Genomic DNA, 24,888 nt, shown 5'->3' with positions numbered 1-24,888 from the left:
TAGAGTTCTAATACTAATCTGACCAATCCACTGGCAGTAGAGTTCTAATACTAATCAGACCGACCCACTGGCAGTAGAGTTCTAATGCTACCTAGACCGACTCACTGGCAGTAGAGTTCTAATGTTACCTAGACCGACCCACTGGCATGGTTTCAGATAAGCAGAGATGTGAAAATTATCCTGCTTCATCTCAGTATAAAGTCTTTTTTTGTCATTCAAGAGAATATGATTTTGTTTTCCAGAATTACCAAAACTCTCTCTCGCTCAATTCAATGTCAATTTAAGCGGCTTTATTGGCATGGGAAACATCTCTCTCTCTCTCCAATGACCATAATCATGAATTCATCTCTCCACCTCTCCTTTTTTTTCATTCTCTCCGTTCTAGTTGCAAGAGGCTGAGCCTGGAGCCTGGGAGCCTAATGACCATGCTGTTGGCTCCTGTCTGTGTGCTTCTGCTGCTGGGAGGCCGTGTCCTTGGGGGAGGCTACCCCCCCATGCCCCAGATGAAGTACATGCAGCCCATGATGAAGGGCCCCGTGGGACCCCCCTTCCGAGAGGGCAAGGGACAATACCTCGGTGAGTATGTGTGTACTGTTTGTGTGTTTGTAGGTGTGTGTGTAATGTATGTGTGTGTGTGTGTGTGTGTGTGTGTGTGTGTGTGTGTGTGTGTGTGTGTGTGTGTGTGTGTGTGTGTGTGTGTGTGTGTGTGTGTGTGTGTGTGTGTGTGTGTGTGTGTGTGTGTGTGTGTGTGTGTGTCTTTTTGGTTTTACTATCCTTGTAGGGACCAGAAGTCCTCACAAGGATAGTAAAACAAGGACAATTCGGATAATTGGGGACATTTCGCCGGTCCCCACAGGCTATTTTAAGCTTAGGGGTTAGGTTTAGGGTTAGGTTAAGGGTTAGGTTTAGGGGTTAGGGAAAATACACTTTGAGCGGGAATCAATTGTTTGGTCTCCACGAGAATAGTAAAACAAATGTGTGTGTGTGTGTGTGTATATGTGTGCGTGCGTGTGCATATGTGTGTGTGAAGTACGTCACCCAGTGTTAAAGGTATGCAGAGTGAACATACGCTAACATATGGAAATGTTTTAAGATGATCATGCTATGGATTATTTAGCTAATTTTAGGACCCCTTTATGTAAAAAAAAACAATCTAAAAACAATCTAAAAAAATATGTGATAAAATATTGAATTTGGCCTTTATTACTATAGCCCGTTGATAAATAACGCATTCATAAATTCCCCAAAAATGTATCTCAGAAATAAGGTTTTGAAGTGTCTGTCCTATATTTAGGAGATATATGAAATATATAAGAAAGCTCAGCAAATATATATATCCTTTTTTATATATATATATACAGTACTAGTCAAAAGTTTGGACACACCTACTCATTCAAGGGCTTTTCTTTATTTTTACTAATTTCTACGTTGTGGAATAATACTGAAGACATCACAATTATGAAATAACACATAGGAAATCATGTAGTTTGCAAAAAAGTGTTAAACAAATCAAAATATATTTTATATTTGAGATTTTTCAAAGTAGGCACCCTTTGCTTTCATGACATCTTTGCACACTCTTGGCTTTCTCTCAACCAGCTTCATGAGGTAGTCACCTGGAATGCATTTCAATTAACAGGTGTGTCTTGTTAATTGTGGAATTTCTTTCCTTCTTAATGCATTTGAGCCAACCAGTTCTCCTTTGACTAGATAATCCATACACCTGACAGATGTGGCATATCAAGAATCTGATTAAACAGCATGATTATTAAACAGGTGCACCTTTTTCTGGGGACAATAAAAGGCCGCTGTGCAGTTTTGTCACACAACACAATGCTACAGATGTCCTAAGTTTTGAGGGAGCGTGCAATTGGCATGGTGACTGAAGGAATGTCCACCAGAACTGTTGACCTTCACATTCAGCTTCTTCACCTGCGGAATCGTCTGAGACCAGCCACCTGGAAAGCTGATGAAAATGTGTGTTTGCACAATCAAAGAATTTCTGCACAAACTGTTAGAAACTGTCACAGGGAAGCTCATCAGCGTGCTCATAGTCCTCACCTAGGTCTTGACCTCACTGCAGTTCGGTGTCGTAACAACTTCAGTGGGCAAATGATCAGCTTCAATGGCCACTGGCATGCTGGAGAAGTTTGCTCTTCATGGATGAAACCTGGTTTCAACTGTACCGGGCAGATGGCAGAAGGCGGCTTGTGGGCGAGCTGTTTTCTGATGTCAACAAACACAATTGCATTTTATTGATTGCAATTTGAATGCACAGAGATACCGTGACGAGATCCTGAGGCTCCTTGGCATGCCATTCATCCGCTGCCATAACCTCATGTTTCAGCATGATAATGCACGGCCCTATGTCGCAAGGATCTGTACACAATTCCTGGATGATGAAAATGTAACCAGTTCTTCTATGGCCTGCATACTCACCAGAGATGTCACCCATTGAGCATGTTTGGGATGCTCTGGATCACCGTGCAGGACAGTGTGTTAACATTCCCACTAATATCCAGCAACTTTACACAACCAAACAAGAGGAGTGTGACAAGAATCCACAGGCCACAATCAACAGCCTGATCAACTCTATGTGAAGATGTGTCGCGCTGCATGACGTTACAGCAGATACTGACTGTTTTTTTATCCACCGTCCTACATATTTTTAAGGTATCAGTGACCAACAGATGCATATCTGTAATCCCAGTCATGTGAAATCCATAGATTAGGGCCTAATGAATGTATTTCAATTGACTGATTTCCTTATATGAACTGTAACTCAGTAAAATCTTAGACATTGTTGCATGTTGCTTTAATATTTTTGGTCAGAGTAGTTTTTTGGCCAAACCGTTCGGATGCTACAGAGGTTTTCGTGAGAAGACCTGACAAACAGCAGTAGCTCGGCCGCCTTCTACTGCAGATGCGAAAGGCCGACATAGGCGGACACGGTGGTTTGAGACGCAGCCCAAGCTGATATCTCGATCTTAAACTGACGTATTTTTATGGGATTTTTTTTGGTGTTATTTAGATTGACACAAGGGAGAGTCAATAGACTCTTAATAGACTCTTAGACTCTTAACCTATAGCTTTAACCTTACATAGAAGCCTCTGCCTGTATAAGCCACAGCCATGATTGAATGCATATGAATGCTAAGATGTGCCTCGCAGCTTTTGTGTTGAGTGGCTTTTGGAAGCTCAGGGTCAGAAATATAGACTAAATGTATAGCAGAGAGATGAGACAATAAAAGAGATGAGAAGGGAAAAGAGGAGGAATGTGGGAAAAGAGGAGGAGCATGGAAAAAGAGGAGACGCATGGGAAAAGAAGAGGAGCATGGGAAAACAGGAGGAGCATGGGAAAAGAGGAGGAGAATGGGAAAAGAAGAGCATGGGAAAATAGGAGGTACATGGGAAAAGAGGAGGAGCATGGGAAAAGAGGAGGAGCATGGGAAAAGAAGAGGAGGATGGGAAAATAGGATGAGCATAGGAAAAGAAGAGGAGCATGGGAAAAGAAGGGTAGCATGGGGAAATAGGATGAGCATCGGAAAAGAAGAGGAGCATGGGAAAAGAAGAGGGGCATGGGAAAAGAAGAGGAGCATGGGAAAAGAAGAGGAGCATGGGAAAAGAAGGGTAGCATGGGAAAAGAAGAGGAGCATGGCAAAAGAAGAGGAGCATGGGAAAAGAAAAGGAGCATGGGAAAAGAAGGGTAGCATGGGAAAAGAGGAGGAACATGGGAAAAGAAGATGAGCATGGGAAAAGAAGAGGAGCATGGGAAAAGAAGGGTAGCATGGGAAAAGAGGAGGAACATGGGAAAAGAAGAGGAGCATGGGGAAAGAAGGGTAGCATGGGAAAAGAGGAGGAACATGGGAAAAGAAGAGGAGCATGGGAAAAAAGGAGGAGCATGGGAAAAGAGGAGCATAGGAAAAGAGGAGGAACATGGGAAAAGAGGAGGAGCATGGAAAAAGAGGATGAGCATGGGAAAATTGGAGAGGAGGCACTAGAGGAGGGGATGGAGAGAATAAAGTGGAAGGAGAGGAGAGGGAGAAGTAGGTCTGTGAATGGAAATTGGATGGTTAGAAATAGGGAAATGTTGATGATGACAGAGCCGAAGAGAACTTTACGTTCCCTGACAGTGAAAGTGAGGGTGACAATGTCCCTCTCTTCTAGGAAAACAGAGAGATAAGTTAGATAAAAAGAAAGGAGCCAACGCTCCCCATATCTTTCATTGTAGACAGAGAGGGTAAAAGTTCAGCACTTTGATTACAATGGTTAGCATGTGTAGGATGTAAACTGTAAATGTAAGCAAAGCAATGATGGTTTTCCCTAATTTCTTACAAATTGTGAGTTCAGATAGAGTTCTCTCACTCAGTTCAACTGAATATACACTCCCAATATAGTTACCCTGCTTTGTTATAGCAGTCTTTACCAACATATTATAACCTTAGCTATTGATCCATCCAAATCCATTTTCTTGCATTTCAATCCCAATTGAGGTTGCCAGTAGCATTTCGCTGCCTCGCCCAGATGGCCAGTAGTACCTCATGATCTACAGTATATACAGTAAAATATCCAAACATCGTTTCAACAGTACAAAGTACAGGTAGGACAAAATATCATCAGAAACAGACATTAAAGAGCGACTGCCCCTAAAAAGCAACTTCTTGTTTTGAAAGCGACCTATGTGGCATTGATATGAGTCAAAAACAGATATTATAGTGCAAAAATTGACTACAAAGTGTAAATAGGATTATTTTGGACATGAAGTCAGTTTCATCTTAAACTGAGATTTGCGAGATTATAGGAAAAAATCATGTCACAGAATGATTAGTACTGTCACAGTTTTCCTTGGGTTTATTTCAATCCTGCCCACATCTGGCAGAACTCAACCCACTGGACACAGACGTCAAATCAAAGTCTATTCCACGTTGGTTCAATGTAATTTAATTGAAATGACGTGGAAACAACGTTGATTCAACCAGTATGTGCCTAGTGGGAAGTAATCATCAATTCGGGGGCACAGCTGCAAGTTCAGACTCCTTAAAAAAAAAAACATCCCACACAGAGAAGAAACAGTATAAAACATCCATATATCTATTTCTCCCTCAACTCCGTCCAGGTTGTATATTTGATATGGAGGTCATCCCAGATTGAGACAAGACAGACACATACATTTGTGTTGTAATGCCTTTGCTTTATTTGTCCTTCGTGGGCAGTAAAAAATGCTCAGACTGTTGCTCCTTGCTCTCTCTGGGTCTAGTAGGACTTGGCAAGTCTTCAATAGGTCTGATGGGGTTCTGATTGCCACTGTTTACTGAGCTCCTCTGGGCTCCGCTAGGCTCTGCACTGTGTTTGTGTGTGTGTGTTGGTGTGTGTGAGTGTGTGTGAAGGATCTGGTAGGCCTTGTTCCTCCAACCATCTGGTTACTGTTACCAGTGATTTTCACGTAGACTAAGACAGTCAGGCACTGTGTTTGTGTATGTGTGTGCGAGAGGGAGATCGAGAAGAGGGGACAGAAAGTGAGACAGAGAGAGCGAGAGATAGAGATATATAAAGACAGATTCTATTGATGTTTATGAATGCATGTCCCTGCATATGCCTCTCTCTTTCACTCTCGCTCTCTCTGTTGTTATGTAATGCATTAGTGAGAGTGCTGCGTTAGTGAAACGCAGGCATGTGCGTCTCCAGCCAGGTCACACGTGATACAAGTCAGTATTCGACATCCATCCATGTCTGAGGACGTTGGGAGATTATGTGGAAACCTGCCATTAGGGGCAACAGTGAGCATTGTTACCTTCAAGTAGGTTTTGGTATTGCTAAAGCATTGTGGACGGGGATGGCAGATGGCGTAAACACTTGCCTCTAATTACAAAGGTTGCAAGTTTGAAATCCAGCAAATAATTTTTTTGGTGTGTTTTTTAAAAGTCTATCCCAACCCTTAACCCTTACCATTCGGAGTTAATGCCTAACCTTAAGATTTCAGGGGTTAATGCCTAACGTTAACCTTAAACAATTTGGCGTTTGCAACAACTTCGAAATTTGAGAAACATGGATGAACGTCTTATTCTGACATGATACTGTGAGAGCTAGTTGTGCGTTTCACAATGTTTTCCCCCACAGAGGAGCTAAACAAACAGTAGCCTAACGACCAGTGGTTTCTCTGTCAGCTTCCCATAAGCAAACTTGCCCCCAACCATGTACCATATTTCATGTCGAGTGCCTTTTGAACCGAGAGTCACTCAACATATCATAGATCAGTTTATTCTATGGGGAACAAGGGGCCCTAGCTACCTCAGAACAATTTCCTTTCATGACAGGCATGTTTTCAACATCTCAGCATGAAATGTTGTTTGAGAAAAGCAAATCCCAGTTGTCAAAATCAAAGAAAATTCCTGAGGAGGATGTCCATTCCCATGTCCATGAACATAGGCTACCTGAAGTTTTGGCATGAGGTGGATCCTATGCCAGCATAAAGCAGGCCTGTACCCTGCTTTTAGAGTTTAATGATGGCTTGGGATCAACAAGTCAAATCAACAAGCCTTATCAGCTATGCTGAACCTTAACACACTTGTTGTTGTCTTTGGGAGCCTAGTTCAAATGGCATGCAGCTACCTCCACCTAGTGGCCATGAGACTACATTTCATTTGCATAACCTTACGCATAATTGAAAAAGGCATAACTGGGAAATCAAAACCCTTTAGTATTGCTCAATAGTTAATACCTGTATATAAGTTTATTTATGTAAAAAATTGCCAACAAACCATTTTGATGATGTTTAAAGGGGCAATCTGTGGTTCAAACAACAAAGCGGTCACCCGGCATTGATTTGGTAAATAGCTCAGGGATGAGGCTGGAGAAATCTAAATTCATAAACAGGGCTATGGATGCAAGGAATGGCCATCCATTAAATCAAAATTACAGTTATAACCGTGTTTTGAGGCTAACAGTGTTTGTTTAGCTACAATTACATTGTTAATCAACAAAGGAGTAAAACAAGCTTGTATTTTGGGTTCTGATGGGGTATGACAGTTGAACTAAGCTCACGAGCCATTTATAAATGATATTTCTCAAGAATCAATGGGTATGTGACTTCATAAAGTATTCATACCCCTTGACTTATTCCCCATTTTGTTGTGTAACAGTCTGAATTCAAAATGGATGAAATTTACACAGAATACCCCATAATGCCAAAATAAAAACATGTTATTTGAAATGTTTGCAATTTTACTGAAAATGAAATACAGAAATATCTCATATCTCAGAAAAAAAACTATTTAATCCATTTTGAATTCCCGCTGTAATAAAACAAAATGTGGAATAAGTCAAAGGGTATGAATACTTCTGAAGGCATTGTATATCAAGAATTAAAAACTCCAACAATGGATGTAGGAATCACAGATTGTCCCTTTAATAAATGTACATCAAATTTAAATTTTCTCATCAACATTGATAAATGGGATTATTGTTGTTGTCAAATCCATGTGCCCAGTTATAAACTACTGGTAGCCTACTTAATGTGTTTGCTAAACCCTCCCACCAAACCAAGTGTTGATCTAAGCTACTGTGGCTCAAAGTTTGTCAGAAAAACAACAACTGTCCAGCTGTTGAATAACCATCCACCCTCAATATTAGTTGGCTGTGAACTCTGCCTTTTAATGATCAAAAATGATGTACAGTACCAGTCACAAGTTTGGACACACCTACTTATTCATTTTTACTATTTTCTCCATTGTAGAATAATAGTGAAGACATCAAAACTATGAAATAACACATATGGAATCATGTAGTAACCAAAGAAGTGTTAAACAAATCTAAATATATTTGAGATTCATCAAAGTAGCCACCCTTTGCCTTGATGACAGCTTTGCACACTCTTGGCATTCTCTCAACCAGCTTCATGAGGTAGTCACCTGGATTGCATTTCAATTAACAGGTGTGCCTTGTTAAAAGTTAATTTGTGGAATTTCTTTCTTTCTTAAGCCAATCAGTTGTGTTGTGACAAGGTAGGGGTGGTATACAGAAGATAGCCCTATTTAGTATAAAAAGCAAGTCCATATTGTGGCAAGAACAGTTCAAATAAGCAAAGAGAAATGACAGTCCATCATGACTTTAAGACATGAAGGTCAGTCGCAAAAACGATCAAGCGATATGTTGAAACTGGCTCTCATGAGGACCGCCACAGGAAAGGAAGACCCAGAGTTACCTCTGCTGCAGAGGATAAGTTCATTAGAGTTAACTGCACCTCAGATTGCAGCCAAAATAAATGCTTCACAGTGTTCAGGTAACAGACACATCTCAACATCGACTGTTCAGAGGAGACTGCGTGAATCAGGCCTTCATGGTTGAATTGCTGCAAAGAAACCACTACTAAAAGGACACCAATGAGAAGAAAATACTTGATTGGGCCAAGAAACACGAGCAATGGACATTAGACCGGTGGAAATCTGTCCTTTGGTCTGATGAGTCCAAATTTGAGATTTTTGGATCCAACCGCTGTGTCTTTGTGAGACACAGAGTAGGTGAACTGATGATCTCCGCATGTGTGGTTCCCACCATGAAGCATGGAGGAGAAGGTGTGATGGTGTGGGGGTGCTTTGCTGGTGACACTGTCTGTGATTTATTTAGAATTCAAGGCACACTTAAACAGCATGGCTACCACAGCATTCTGCAGCGATATGCCATTCCATCTGGTTTGTGCTTAGAGGGACTATCATTTTTCAACAGGACAATGACCCAAAACTCGCCTCCAGGCTGTGTAAGGGCTATTTGACCAATGAGAGTGATGGAGTGCTGCATCAGATGACCTGGCCTCCACAATCAGCTGACTTCAAACCAATTGAGATGGTTTGGGATAAGTTGCACCTCAGAGTGAAGGAAAAGCAGCCAACATGTGCCCAGCATATGTTGGAACTCCTTCAAGACTGTTGGAAAAGCATTCCACATGAAGCTGGTTGAGAGAATGCCAAGACTGTGCAAAGCTATCATCAAGGCAAATGTTGGGTACTTTAAAGAATCTGAAATATAAAATATATTTTGATTTGTTGAACACTTCTTTGGTTAATACATGAAATTTGTTATTTAATAGTTTTGATGTCTTCACTATTATTCTACATTGTAGAAAATAGTAAATATAAAGAAAAACCCTTGAATGAGTAGGTGTGTCCAAACTTTTGACTGGTACTGTATGTCCGGGACATTCAATTTGAAAATGTATCAATCCATTACATCATTTGAGCTATTCTACTTTCTCGATTGTTATTGATGACCCTGATGAACCTGTGCCTAGGCCTTGCTCGACCCCAGTGACCTGCTTTGGGCTCCGGGGCTCAGAACATAGTATGCCTGTAGGTCACACACTACTCTGACCCACTCTACACTGAGACTACACACTACTCTGACCCACTCTACACTGAGGCTACACACTACTCTGACCCACTCTACACTGAGACTACACACTACTCTGACCCACTCTACACACTGAGGCTACACACTACTCTGACCCACTCTACACACTGAGGCTACACACTACTCTGACCCACTCCACACTGAGACTACACACTACTCTGACCCACTCTACACTGAGACTACACACTACTCTGACCCACTCTACACTGAGGCTACACACTACTCTGACCCACTCTACACACTGAGGCTACACACTACTCTGACCCACTCTACACTGAGGCTACACACTACTCTGACCCACTCTACACACTGAGGCTACACACTACTCTGACCCACTCTACACTGAGGCTACACACTACTCTGACCCACTCTACACTGAGGCTACACACTACTCTGACCCACTCTACACTGAGGCTACACACTACTCTGACCCACTCTACACTGAGGCTACACACTACTCTGACCCACTCTACACACTGAGGTTACACACTACTCTGACCCACTCTACACTGAGGCTACACACTACTCTGACCCACTCTACACACTGAGGCTACACACTACTCTGACCCACTCTACACTGAGGCTACACACTACTCTGACCCACTCTACACACTGAGGCTACACACTACTCTGACCCACTCTACACTGAGGCTACACACTACTCTGACCCACTCTACACTGAGACTACACACTACTCTGACCCACTCTACACACTGAGGCTACACACTACTCTGACCCACTCTACACACTGAGGCTACACACTACTCTGACCCACTCTACACACTGAGGCTACACACTACTCTGACCCACTCTACACACTGAGGCTACACACTACTCTGACCCACTCTACACTGAGGCTACACACTACTCTGACCCACTCTACACACTGAGGCTACACACTACTCTGACCCACTCTACACTGAGGCTACACACTACTCTGACCCACTCTACACTGAGGCTACACACTACTCTGACCTACTCTACACACTGAGGCTACACACTACTCTGACCCACTCTACACTGAGGCTACACACTACTCTGACCCACTCTACACTGAGGCTACACACTACTCTGACCCACTCTACACACTGAGGCTACACACTACTCTGACCCACTCTACACTGAGGCTACACACTACTCTGACCCACTCTACACTGAGACTACACACTACTCTGACCCACTCTACACACTGAGGCTACACACTACTCTGACCCACTCTACACTGAGGCTACACACTACTCTGACCCACTCTACACACTGAGGCTACACACTACTCTGACCCACTCTACACTGAGGCTGCACACTACTCTGACCCACTCTACACACTAATAACCCAGTCATGGTTAACCCAGTCATAGTTGACCCAGTTATAGTTAACCCAGTCATAGCAATCATAGTTAACCCAGTCTTAGTTGACCTAGTCATAGTTAACCCAGTCATAGTTGACCCAGTTATTGTTAACCCAATCATAGCAGTCATAGTTATCCCAGTCATAGTTGAGCCAGTCATCGTTGACCCAGTCATAGTTAACCCAGCCATAGTTAACCAAGTCATAGTTAACCCAGTCATAGTTAGCCCAGTCATAGTTGACCCAGTCATAGTTGACCCAGTCATAGTTGACCCAGTCATAGTTGACCCAGTCATAGTTGACTCAGTCATAGTTGACCCAGTCATAGTTAACCCAGTCATAACAGGCTACATCAGACAACTAAACACAAACTCTTCCCTGTCACAAGTTGACCTCTGGCCGATGTCCTAAATGGCCGCACATCTTGTATATGAAGCAGACCACCATAGTTCCTGTGCCCAAGAAAACAAAGGCAACCTGCCTAAATTACTACAGACCCATAGCACCCACGTCCGTGGCCATGAAATGCTTTGAAAGGCCACCATTATCCCAGAAACCCTAGACCCACTCCAATTTGCATACCGCCCAAACAGATCCACAGATGATGCAATCTCTATTGCACTCCACACTGCCCTTTCCCACCTGGACAAAAGGAACACTTATGTGAGAATGCTATTCATTGACAACAGCTAAGCGTTCAACACCATAGTACCCTCAAAGCTCATCACTAAGCTAAGGATCCTGGGACTAAACACCTCCCTCTGCAACTGGATCCTGGACTTCCTGACGGGCCACCCCCAGGTGGTGAGGGTAGGTAGCAACACATCTGCCACGCTGATTCTCAACACTGGAGCTCCCCAGGGGTGCGTGCTCAGTCCCCTCCTGTACTCCCTGTTCACCCACAACTGCATGGCCAGGCATGACTCCAACACCATCATTAAGTTTGCAGATGACACAACAGTGGTAGGCCTGATCAATGACGAGACAGCCTACAGGGAGGCGGTCAGAGACCTGGCCGGGTGGTGCCAGAATAACAACCTATCCCTCAATGTACCCAAGACTAAGGAGATGATTGTGGACTACAGGAAAAGGAGGACCGAGCACGCCCCCATTCTCATCGATGGGGCTGTAGTGGAGCAGGTTGAGAGCTTCAAGTTCCTTGGTGTCCACATCAACAACAAACTAGAATGGTCCAAACACACCAAGACAGTCGTGAAGAGGGCACGACAAAGCCTATTCCCCCTCAGGAAACGAAAAAGATTTGGCATGGGTCCTGAGATCCTCAAAAGGTTCTACAGCTGCAACATCGAGAGCATCCTGACTGGTTGCATCACTGCCTGGTACGGCAATTGCTCGGCCTCTGACCGCAAGGAACTACAGAGGGTAGTAAATTATGGCCCAGTACATCACTGGGTCTAAGCTGCCTGCCATCCAGGACCTCTACACCAGGCGGTGTCAGAGGAAGGCCCTAAAAATTGTGAAAGACCCCAGCCACCCCAGTCAGCCACCCCAGTCGCTTCTCTCTACTACCTCATGGCAAGCGGTACCGGAGTGCCAAGTAGGACAAAAAGGCTTCTCAACAGTTTTTACACCCACGCCATAAGACTTCTGAACAGGTAACAGGTCAAATGGCTACCTGGACTATTTGCATTGTGTGCTGCTACTCTCTGTTTATCATATATGCATAGTCACTTTAACTATACATTCATGTACATACTACCTCAATTGGGCCAACCAACCAATGGCTAACATTGGCTAACCGGGCTATCTGCATTGTGTCCCGCCACCCCCTCTTTTTATTTATATATATTTTAAATTTGACCCCCCTTTTTCTCCCCAATTTCGTGGTATGCAATTGTTAGTAGTTACTATCTTGTCTCATCGCTACAACTCCCGTACGGGCTCGGGAGAGACGAAGGTCCTCCATGCGTCCTCCGAAACACAACCCAACCAAGCCGCACTGCTTCTTAACACAGCGCACATCCAACCCGGAAGCCAGCTGCACCAATGTGTCAGAGGAAACACTGTACACCTAACGACCTGGCCCAGCCCGCCACAGGAGTCGCTAGTGCGCGATGAGACAAGGATATCCCTACCGGCCAAACTCTCCCTAACCCGGACGACGCTAGGCCAATTGTGCGTCGAACCCATGGACCTCCCATTCGCGGCCGGCGGCGACAGAGCCTGGGCTCGAACCCAGAGTCTATGGTGGCACAGCTAGCACTGCGATGCAGTGCCTTAGACCACTGCGCCACCTGGGAGGCCCAACCCCTCTTTTACGCTACTGCTACTCTCTGTTCATCATATATGCATAGTCACTTTAACCATATCTACATGTACATACTACCTCAATCAGCCCGACTAACCAGTGTCTGTATGTAGCCTCGCTACTGTATACAGCCTGCCTTTTTACTGTTGTTTTATTTCTTTACTTACCTATTGTTCACATAATACCTTTTTTGCACTATTGGTTAGAGCCTGTAAGTAAGCATTTCACTGTAAGGTCTACCTGTTGTATTCGGCGCACGTGACAAATAAACTTTGATTTGATTTGGTTTGATCATGTGAAAACTAGCTACTCCAATATTCACCACGATTTTTATTTTGTTTTCTTTTTTTACCTTTATTTAACTAGGCAAGTTAGTTAAGAACAAATTATTTTTTTCAATGACGTGCTAGGAAAAGTGGGTTAACTGTCTTGTTCAGGGACAGAACGACAGATTTTTACCTTGTCAGCTCGGGGATTAAGTCTTGCAACCTTTCGGTTACTAGTCCAACGCTCTAACCACTCGGCTACCTGCCGCCCCACTAAACGAAGACCTAACCTGGGTCCTGGACTGTCTCTAAATTCACTACATCATTGCCGTTCCTAAGCAAGCCTAACTAGACAATGACAAGAATTTGGCAAAGCGGATACACACTGCCACTCATGTACAGTAGAACCATACTTCATTTGATCCCCTTGTTGCAGGATAGCTTTCCTGCAATGCAGGACATGTAAAACTTGTAGTGTATTTGAGTTTTAAAAAGACTTCTGAAGTTTGTAATTTCCACTTCGAAATGTCAACTTCTACAAAAATATCCATTCATTATAATCCACACAATAATTCACATTTCTTGTTGCTGCAGGATCATAACAATGTAAATCCGGGGCAGGTAATTTGAAAGTCTATTCTACTTTCTGGACTGTTATTGATGACCCTGATGACCCTGGTCACTATTTTCACTATTTTCAGAGCCAAGTCACTGAACTGTGAAATCCCATTATGGTACCGTATATGGGATCTGGTAAAAAAATTGTGCACTATATAGGGAATAGGGTATAATTTGGGACGCACAAACATATTTTTTATTTGTGAATTATTTGAATGAATGATTTGAAAGGGGATGAGCAGGTAATCACAAGGTCTTCCATTTTCTCATACAGACATGCCACCCATGATGGACGTAAAGGGCGAGCCAGGGCCACAAGGAAAACCTGGACCCAGAGGCCCATCTGGGCCATCAGGACTTCCGGGAAAACCAGGACTGGGAAAACCAGGTTTCAATGGCCAGCCTGGCCCTCAAGGGCCTCCAGGCTTTCCCGGCATTGGGAAGCCCGGACTTCCAGGTCTCCCAGGAAAGGGGGGCATGAAGGGGATGCCCGGGAATAATGGCGAGGTTGGGCTCCGGGGTGAACCAGGTCCCAGAGGACTTCCAGGTCAACCAGGTCTCCCCGGGCCAGCTGGCCTGTCTCTGAATGGCAAACCGGGGCTTCCCGGCGGCAGGGGCCAACCTGGGTCTCGGGGAGAACCAGGACAGAAAGGTGGACCTGGAAATCCCGGGGAGCGTGGAATCAATGGGGAGAATGGCAATGGGAAGCCAGGGATACCAGGACCCAGGGGCCCCATCGGGCTTAGGGGCCTACCAGGGCCAGCTGGTATTCCAGGTGTGGGCAAACCAGGACTGAACGGGCTTCTTGGTCCATCTGGGCCTAAAGGGGATCAGGGGCTCCCAGGAGGAATAGGAGAGCCAGGTGAGGCCGGCAATCCAGGGCTGCAAGGCCAGCCAGGACCCATTGGATTGGGCAAGCCTGGTAATGATGGATTGCCTGGAGGACCAGGTCCACTTGGGCCTAAAGGTGAGCAAGGGCTGAGGGGTTCTCCAGGGTTTCCTGGAACTCCTGGCTATGGCAAGCCTGGTCTATCTGGGCTGAAAGGAGACAAAGGCCTTTCCGGGGGACCAGGGGTACCTGGGGATAAGGGGGAGCCTGGGATTGAGGGGCAGCCAGGAGACATGGGTCCAGATGGACACCCTGGACCACCAGGATTACAGGGCCCCATGGGGCTCCCAGGAAAACACGGCATGCCCGGCCTGAAGGGAGAGTTGGGTCCCCAGGGTCATCCAGGTCTGCCAGGGTTCAGAGGGGATCAGGGTCCCGGTGGTCTGTCTGGAAAACCTGGCATTCCTGGAGACAAAGGCCCGCCGGGTCCTAATGGGGCTATCGGAAAACCAGGGCCCAAAGGTGAAGCAGGGCACATAGGCCTGCCTGGAAACCCAGGTCTTTTAGGCAATCCTGGACCAAAAGGGGAGTTTGGGTTTGTTGGGTCTCCAGGACCAAGAGGCCAGTCTGGTATCCCTGGTCTTCAGGGGCCTTCAGGGCCAATGGGGCCACAGGGTATCCCAGGTCTGAAGGGCGAATCTGGGCTGCCTGGTCTTCCAGGGCTGGGCATGCTTGGAGAAAAAGGAGTTCCTGGTCCTCAAGGTCCCCAAGGAAAACCAGGCAACTCTGGGCTCAACGGCAACCCAGGCCCACCTGGGCCACCCGGGCCCCCTGGCCCTGCAGGAAATGGCCAAACCATCGTGGCTGGGCTAACGGATTCGGAGTTGGGCGGAGGCGAGGTACCAAACGGTAGGAACCCAAAACCACAGTTTGGCCGTGCAGAGCTCTCTGCCTCCCTGGCACCAGCATTTACTGCCATCCTCACCACACCCTTCCCTCCCTCCGGGATGCCCATCAAGTTCGACAGGACCCTGTACAACGGGCAGAATGCCTACAACCCTGGCACCGGTATCTTCACCAGCCCCATGTCTGGCGTCTACTACTTTGCCTACCACATGCACGTAAAGGGACTCAATCTGTGGGTGGCGCTGTACAAAAACAATGTTCCCGCCACATACACCTACGACGAGTACAAGAAGGGCTACATGGACCAGGCGTCCGGTAGCGCCGTCCTTGAGCTGAAGGAGAACGACCAGGTGTGGATGCAGATGCCCTCGGATCAGGCTAACGGGCTCTACTCCACCGAATACATCCACTCGTCCTTCTCAGGGTTCCTGCTCTGTCCCACATAACGCCTTGCTAGTCAACTATCTCCTAGGGTAACCCCTAGTGTCCCTATATAATAACACCTGCAGCCATAACAGAATAACACCACCTGTAGAATGTTATCATCAACAGCATCAACAAGGACAGAGAAGACTCTGTGAAGGAAAGACAGAAAGAGTTAAGTAACAGGAGAAGGATACTTCATGCTGTGCTCTGTGTTTTTATCTCGTTCTGTCAAATGTCCGTATTTTTGTTACTTTTTGGGTTGTTGCTTATATTATTATAATTATTGTTATTGTCATAATTGTATTATTTTTATTTTGCCGTTGGCGTCAGTATTGCTGTTGTTTATTGGATTCAGACTTTTAAGTGCCTTACTTTGTAATGCGTAAGTAACAGTTATTAGACCTACCCATGTGACTGCATATCCTACTCAAATGCTCTGATCAGTAGGATGACATCGTCGGACCCTGGGGCTCCGATTGGTTCCCCTGGCTGCAGTCACTTCCTGCACAAAAACCTCCCATTTCCTCCCGTGTGCTTGTCCACCATTTTATGTCAAGAGCTTCCTTATTTAAATAAATATTTCACATAAAGATGTACCATTACACATACAGTATGAACAGTGTATTCAATAAACAAAATGTTCACATTTAAAAAAAATTAAAGACCTGCTATAGGGATCGATGGATCGTTGTTTATCAGTACGCTCTGATGTTTTGACGGTCAACTTCCAGTTGTCTGTTGGGTGATAATTTCCTGGTTCTATAAGAGGCTTGTGCTGAATGGATTGGTGCTGATAATAGAAGCTGATGGTTTTGGATTGTAACTATTACTTGATCAAAAATAAGTAATTGGTGTATCCAACTTGTGTCAGATTCACACAAATCCCTCTTTGACAAAGCATCAACATACAAACCAGTAACCTAAAGAATTATAAATATATAGGACACATTAAATAGACAACTGAATAAATCTATAAATAAATGTGTAAGTTAATCATTATATTAATAAATATGTGTCAGCTAATGGACAGAAAGAATAGGCCAAATGCATTAGGATCAATGCCATGTTTCCCTGCATCAATCCATTCTGTGGCTATTTCCATTAATCACGTGCACTGCAGATCCCCTTATTACATTCTCTATGCCACACATACAGTATACCATTGACATCACTGCTTTTTGTGTCCACTAACGCCAAGGCTGTGACCGAGCAATCAATGCCCTGGGGCCTTTCACATTAACATTTAGAGTGAACATTCTGAGCGAAAGCTCATGTGAAAAGTCTCATTCCGTCTACAAACTACAAATCTTTCAGCATTTCACAGATCGACAACTGGCTAGAGGCCATCCAACCTGTTCCTACAGAATAACCCTTTAAAGGTTCAGATCCAACCAAATGGGTGCATAGGGTGCAGTTCAAATGATCTCCTACATCTTACACAGCCCTCCCAGTATATGGTGCTATGGTGTTGAACTCATTGTGTTTATACGCGTACAGTAACAATTTCGAATCCACCGTAAACCTCACCATAACAAAGGTTAACCATTAATTTTCCATCTTTAGTTACTGTACATCGCCAACCAAAATGGTTTACCCATTGTTCAGTTTGATGGAACATCTGATGTTGCCACAGGATATTCTTAGCCGATGTCTTCTGACAGAATATGAAAGAGGGTGCACTTTCGGAAATCAGAATGCATGGATCTCCAAATGAATAAGTAAAGGGAGAGAGAGAGAGCGAGAGAGCGAGAGGCCCAGTGGTTGTGAAATCCTGATTGCATAACAGTTAACATGGCTCTGCTATTCTGGGAGAAACGGTGGGACAAAGGTGAGAACTGTGTTTGCCATGTGAGTTTTACTGGTGCTGTGTGGGATGAGGCTGTGGGGTGCGATTGATACACCCACCGTGAGTGTTTCCGGCTGTATCTCTTTCTCACTGTGTGTATGTGTCTGTCTGTTTTACACACACACTCAACTCCCATCCGTTAAAACTTCACCTGAGTGAATTATGAACTTCAGAGACCATGGACCATGGACAATGTTTTCTGAGTCATTTGGGAGCATGCACTTCTAGTCAATATTCCACCAGTTTGAATTGAAGATTTGATCCGGTTCAAATAGGACGTGTGTGTCTTCATGGCGATTAAGTAAATGACCCTCATAGCTTGGGAAATGTCGCAACAGAAGAGAGGAATTCTGTTTGATAGAATTAGTGTGCTACATACCCACTGGCCACAGATGTCAGTTCAACATCTAGTTTTGATTTACATTTGGTTGAGTTGTCAACTAACGTTAACTCAAAGTGAAATTAACAAAACATTTAATCATGTCATTGGAATTAGATTAAAAGTTGGGTAAAAAAAAAAGAAATGTCCTTACGAGGATGACTTTTTGCAAATCCAATTAGTTTTCTACATTGATTCCATACCATCACATTGATTTTGGGTTGAAATTACATGGAAACAATGTTGATTCAACCAGTTTTTTCCCAGTCATGCAAAGGTGAGAAACGTACAATAGAGATGGGGGAAATGTATGCAAAGTAAGACAAATATATTGTTGGAAACAACATGCTAGACTTTTAAAACAAGGGGTTATTGACTAACACTGGGCAGGTTACAAATCATGAAGGTATTTTTGTGCATTAATTCTGTGAATTTGGTCGGCAAACTGAGGGTAGACATGGGAGAATCTGGGACGGAATGAACGGGACAATATCTATCTTAAAGTCTTTCATCTTCCAGTAACCTTGGGCTCAAGGTTATATCATACAGTATATCACACTTCCTTATTGTAAATTCAATGTAGGGATATCATATTGTATGTTTCAAGATTTAGAGATATTAAACACTTTTATAAATGGGACAACCCTGATGATATTCATGGTGAAATTAGCAGAATGTTCGGTAGCACCCATCTCTTTTCCTTTGTCTATATTTTGAGTTCTGCAACAGTACAACTTTTTATCTAGTATTCATTTGAACTTATCAACACGAATTGGAGTATTTAGAGTACTATATAGGTAGAAAACATTTAACAGAAAAACGCTAGTTCAATAACTAAATTTGGACAAAAATGCAGATAGAAACTCAAGCTCTCAAATACCCAAGAGTATACCCTGTATTCAGACTAGAACCTGACTCCAATATTAAATCAAAATGGGTATGCAGCCCCCCCCCCCAAAACAAAATAACATCATGCATGTTGGATTATTGCTACAATTGTCTGCATATTAGACTAATCAAAACATACTGTATTGCTGTAACTGAATAATTGTTTTAGACATCCTGGAGAAATGGTCATCGGTTTTGACTGAGTAGAACCTTGAGTCTCACAATCAGTATTTTAAATGTATGTAGGCCTAATGGAGGCACTTTCACTGGTCTGTTTGTGGCCCCTTTTCTCTCATCATTATCTGAACATACCTAAAGCAAAGTCTATGTATCATTATTGTTGTGTGAGTCTACCAGACAATTTAAGGCTTGTTTTGGTTATGTACGGTATGTTGTCTTTTTATTGCCTCGTTCTTTCAGACATTTGGAATGCTGTTTAGGAGTGGAGTGTCTAGACTATAACTCTCCTTTTTATATTCTTTGTCATAGACAATGTCACTTGGTTGCAGAGTTTGCAGTGCGTGTGCAAAAACATTTTTCTCCCAATGTACTGCCTTGATTACAAACTGACTTGTTTTCTATTCAATGATTTTTAAAAAAAGATACACTTTTTGTTTCTACTTTAAGCCTTGCTTCGGTTTTAAGGGATATTTGTTTGTTATAGTTTGGAGATAGATACAAACGGTCATTCCCATTTGCACATGACATTAATGAAGATGTATTTATACATTTGTTATAATTTAACAGGAATGCCAAAATCGACCACCGAAGCATGGTAGAAATGGTATTTAACAGCATTGAATGAGTTAAGAGCATTTAGAACATGAAGTCAGCATTCTAGCATTGTTCGCGAAGGACTTTTTTTGTGATTTTTTGTTAATTTTTTGTGTAATGTACAATGTATCAACCTATAGGATTATTTGTCTTGTACATGGCTATTGTGTGCACTCTATGCAATAGAACTTGGGTATAAAATGCACTCTTTTAGCTAGATTTTTTTTGGTCTGCTTATACAAAATTTACAGTACTTGATTGTATTGATACCACATCAATAAATACTTTCTTGTATATTCGTGTTGCTTTTTTTTCTAGATTCCATATCCATTTGAAACACATCACATTTGGTGACAGAGAGTATTAGTAGTGTAGGCTTACTGTCTGGGCCTTAGTATAAAACCAAGGTATGAATCAACACACAGACTGCTCACAGAACAGTATGCACTACACAAATAACTATAGAAGTCACTCTGGATAATAAAGACTGTCTGCTAAATGAATATGCTGGGGCTCCACCTACCCATAGCCCTTTATTAGCATAGGCCTTTGTTTTCTACAAAAACACACACACATCCATCACGCATGGGAAGCAAGAGCTACTACTGTTCACAGACACATCAGGTTGACCAAAGTTGGGTGGGCTATCAGCTGATTATAGCGAATGTAGATTATGTAAATCAGCTAGATAGCTGGTTAGCTAGTTAATTATGCTGTCCAAACAATCTATCTAGTCTTTACTTTTTGAGTTTGTTCTGTTGCTGACATAGAGAGCTTGAGACTATAAGATTCTATCTGCATTTTTGTCAAAATGTAGTTATTGACATTGCCTTGTCCTGTTAATGTTCTCTACCTACACTACCGTTCAAAAGTTTAGGGTCATTTAGAAATGTCCTTGTTTTGGAAAGAAAAGCACATTTTTTGTCCATTAAAATGACATAAAATTGATCAGAAATACAGTGTAGACATTGTTAATGTTGTAAATGACTATTGCAGCTGGAAACAGCAGATTTTTTATGGAATATCTACAGAGGCCCATTATCAACAACCATCACTCCTGTGTTCCAATTGCACATTGTGTTAGCTAATCCAAGTTTATCATTTGAAAAGGCTAATTGATCATTAGAAAACCCTTTTGCAATTACGTTAGCACAGCTGAAAACTGTTGGACTGACTAAAGAAGCAATAAAGCTGGCCTTCTTTAGACTAATTGAGTATCTGGAGCATCAGCATTTGTGGGTTTGATTACAGGCTCAAAATGGCTAGAAACAATGAACTTTCTTCTGAAACTCATCAGGCTATTCTTGTTCTGAGAAATAAAGGCTTTTCCATGTGAGAAATTGCCAAGAAACTGAAGATCTTGTACAACGCTGTGTACTACTCCCTTCACAGAACAGCGCAAACTGACTCTAACCAGAATAGAAAGAAGAGTGGGAGGCCCAGTGCACAACTGAGCAAGAGGACAAGTACATTAGAGTGTCTAGTTTGAAAAACAGACGCCTCACAAGTCCTCAACTGGCAGCTTCATTAAATAGTACCCGCAAAACACCAGTCTCAACATCAACAGTGAAGAGGCGACTCCGGGATGCTGGCCTTCTAGGCAGAGTTGCAAAGAAAAATCTCAGACTGGCGAATAAAAATAAAAGATTAAGGTGGGCAAAAGAACACAGACACAGGAACTCTGCCTACAAGGCCAGCTTCCCGCAGTCGCCTTTTCACTGTTGACGTTGAGACTGGTGCGAATGTGCATGTGCTAATTGAATATCCGATTACGTAGGCATACGTCTCCAAATACTCATTAAAAAGTATGGATTTCACCAAAAAAAAGAAAGGCATGCAACAACAGTCGACAAACTTAGGTAGGCCTACACGGTAGGGGTTTAAGAATGTACATTGTCTAATTATAGACCGCATAGCCACTCGAAAGAGTTGGAGGTTCATTTCAAAAACTCTAGATGGCGCTCAACTCCGTGGAGTTACAAGCAGGCCTACATAGTTTAATGACATGAACAATGTACTGTTCAATGTGATGTTAGTTTCTCATAAGAATCCCCATAATAAAGGGACAGTTCAATCAACCACTAGGGGTGTGTATGTCCCACTATGAGAAAGTAAAATGGACCAAAAGAGAGGATATTTAAATTATTACACAGTTACTATTATATGTTCTCTATTCCTAACATGACGGTATATTTTTAATGGGTGAGGTCAGTAAGCTATATGGGCACACATGTCTGTGTCAGATCATTTTATATAGCCAATCACACAAAACAAGCGATTTACCTCATCCCTTTAATGTTTGTTATATTATAACATGGATGGACGTAGAATACAGACTTGTATCACGGGGGACCTGGCTGGGGGTCGGTCATCCAACTAGGTGGACCAAAATGACTCATCACCTCGTGAGTCGTATTGCTCATCACTTCGTGGTTAGTGATGATGAGAGGATAACCAAACCATCCACTTACAAATTTAAGCCGACTGTCTACTGCACAACCTGAAATAAACATTATACCTCTCGAGGACTCCAATTTAATACATGCAAAAATAGCACATTTTATACGTTATTGTTGTTCTAAGTTATTTCAAAATCACCACTCGGTAAAGCTCAGCTGTCATCACTGGTCTTCTTGCGTGGCAGTGACGCTAACGAGACCACCACCTTGAAACTCCTCCCAACAGTTCTGAGAGAACGCCACTTTTGAAGAGGAACAAGAAAGAGATCTGACAGCAGTTACTGCCCTCCATCCACATTCTCCGGTATAGTCACGGGATTTCAATGTTCAACCTGCTCTTTGTAAGTAAAAACATATTTTATAACGACTTGTTCGTATTGTTATACATTATGTCAAAAACATATTTCTGGACAGTTCGCGGGTCAATCTTCTTGGGAAGAAAGTAGCTAGCATTAGCCTGCTAACACGGGGATATGGCAGCCATTGGCTAAGCTCCTGACTAGCTAAATAACATTCGAAACTGCAGTGTTGGAGAATGACATCTACAAATAATGTTGGCCAAGGTCTGTCAAGTTAAACAAATAATGTATAGGGAACTACTAACTTAACTAGTAATTTCATCGAGAACATGTTACTAACCTCGTTAGCCAGCCAGCTGTCCGTTTCCTGCGTAACGTTACAGCTAGGTAAAGTAAGGGAACAAGCAAGCTAACCACGCTAACGAACGAGCAATACAGTGCCTTTTATGTTACTATAACGCAGTTTTGTGATGTTATTTCATCTAGCTAAGCCAAGTTAGTCATCGATAAAAAGGTGTTTATACTCTGATAGCTTTATGTTCGCGTTTGATTACGTTAAACGTTAGTGACACTAACAAAAACTAACACATTTTTCTCCAATCTAGCCAGCTAATATTTACTCGTTTGACCCACAATACAGCCCAGTGTGAACCATTTTATTTTCTGAACTGCCTTGCTTGCAGCCGCCTAGTTAAAGTTAGCATAACGTTAGCAGGGTAGATGCATATAACGTTAGCTTGATGGAGAACGGGGCTAGTTAACGTTGGCTAAGGTTAAACACAGCGGCCTATTTTACAAGACATGCGGATCCGTTTCTCGGTGTCAATGTTATATTTTGTCTTCGATATGAATTAGCCGACCAAGAAAGCTTGTTAGCCAACACAATTTACCTGCTTGCTAATTGCTAGCTCGCTGTATTGTAAATTGAACCTGGCTTCTACCTGCACTTGTTCCTGTTCTCATGTATCTAACTAAGGTTAGCCTGGCTACGCAGTGTTGTACTGTAAACGTTGGTGTCTGGATTGGATGTCCAGCGTTTGGTTCGGTCCAACCGTTAGCTACAGACATTGATGTAACAAGATAACGTTACCCAAATAGACATGCCTCCTGTTGCCAAGGCCTCACACACCCAGCCGAGCGAACGGCATCGATGTCATGTGGAATCGAGATTGGATGCGAACGTAAACTGTAAAAGCTGTCGAATTTGATAACCAGGGTGGCTAAATCGAATAACTGATGCCTTTTGAGGCATGGTTGTATTGGTCCAGGGTGCACGCATCACATTGGTCTTGAGTGCACGGTTCTTCTCGGAAGAGGGGGTCATGTCTTGCTAGCTAGTTTCCACTCACGCCAAAGCAATTTATGTTTTACTCTTTGGTTTCTGAAACACTCAATCAACAAGTCAGAGACTAGTGAATTTCAGGAAATGCATTTAGGGAGGAAGTTGACTTGAACATATATGACTATCTATCTAGCATCACATCAGCCATTCATGCCCCAGTCTCTTCTTTGTCAGGGTGTTTTGGTCGGTCTATTTGACGAGTGAGAGACTGACTACTACTAGCTACCATTTTTTTGTGGGGTGGAAATGTGTTTTGTCTAGAAGGGATACATACATTATCAAAGTTTACTTTTGGTAGCAGGTTTAGGAGAACTTAAGCAGCAGATTAGGATAATTAGGGTAATCTTAGGAAAAGGGTTAGCAAAAAAAAAAAAAAAAACCATGACATCAATTTGACAAAAGTTGTATCCAAGCTATACATGACCTTGGAAAGGTGAATGGCCCATGGCAGCTAACTCAGTCACTCAATGTGGGCGGATCAGTCAAAGAGTAACTAGCGTAACAGGTAAGCTTACTCATTCCTGCTTATGAGTCATAACAAGGTAACCTATTTAGCCATGAACTTGTCAAGTGTAAAGCAACCGTATGTATAGATCTCTCTGAGATATCACTGGGTACAAGAGCTGCTTCGTTTTTTTTACTGAACATTGCTTTGACTAATTATCAAAATAGGCCTTAGAATCAAATATATCAGAAACAATATCAATTGACTGACTGTTTCCTGTAGGTCATTGTTAGCTTCTTTATTCCTTCAAGCATGTTTCGTGTTGAAAGTAGATCACTGTTAACACTGATCTGCTTTATAATAAAGTTAATTGAGGTTTGAGCCTGGAGCCA

The 24,888-nt window shown here is 43.0% G+C and overlaps 2 protein-coding genes across 2 annotated transcripts in view; both read left to right on the top strand.

The window, feature by feature from the left end:
• Positions 1 to 479: 479 nt before the first annotated feature.
• Positions 480 to 16,250, top strand: LOC120022782 (collagen alpha-2(VIII) chain-like). Its single transcript, XM_038966779.1, has 2 exons — positions 480 to 576; positions 14,178 to 16,250. The coding sequence occupies exons 1-2, from the start codon at positions 495 to 497 to the stop codon at positions 16,082 to 16,084; spliced, it is 1,989 nt and encodes a 662-aa protein (XP_038822707.1). The 5' UTR covers positions 480 to 494; the 3' UTR covers positions 16,085 to 16,250.
• Positions 16,251 to 22,625: 6,375 nt separating this feature from the next.
• LOC120022808 (protein tyrosine phosphatase type IVA 2) overlaps positions 22,626 to 24,888 on the top strand; it is a 37,068-nt gene continuing 34,805 nt past the window's right edge. The window contains exon 1 of the mRNA XM_038966809.1: positions 22,626 to 22,751. The gene's annotated coding sequence lies outside the window, so the exon portion shown is untranslated. The remainder of the gene's footprint in view (positions 22,752 to 24,888) is intronic.

This window comes from Salvelinus namaycush, chromosome 27 (genome assembly GCF_016432855.1).
Source record: "Salvelinus namaycush isolate Seneca chromosome 27, SaNama_1.0, whole genome shotgun sequence".
In the NCBI taxonomy this organism is placed as follows: domain Eukaryota; kingdom Metazoa; phylum Chordata; class Actinopteri; order Salmoniformes; family Salmonidae; genus Salvelinus; species Salvelinus namaycush.
Note: the sequence above shows the minus strand (reverse complement) of the source record. Positions and strands in the feature narration are given on the sequence as shown.

Coding starts and splice junctions, on each gene's coding strand:
- LOC120022782 (XM_038966779.1), top strand. CDS start 495: ATGCCCCAGATGAAGTACATGCAGCCCATGATGAAGGGCCCCGTGGGA. Junction 577..14,177: donor GGGCAAGGGACAATACCTCG/GTGAGTATGTGT, acceptor TTTCTCATACAG/ACATGCCACCCATGATGGAC.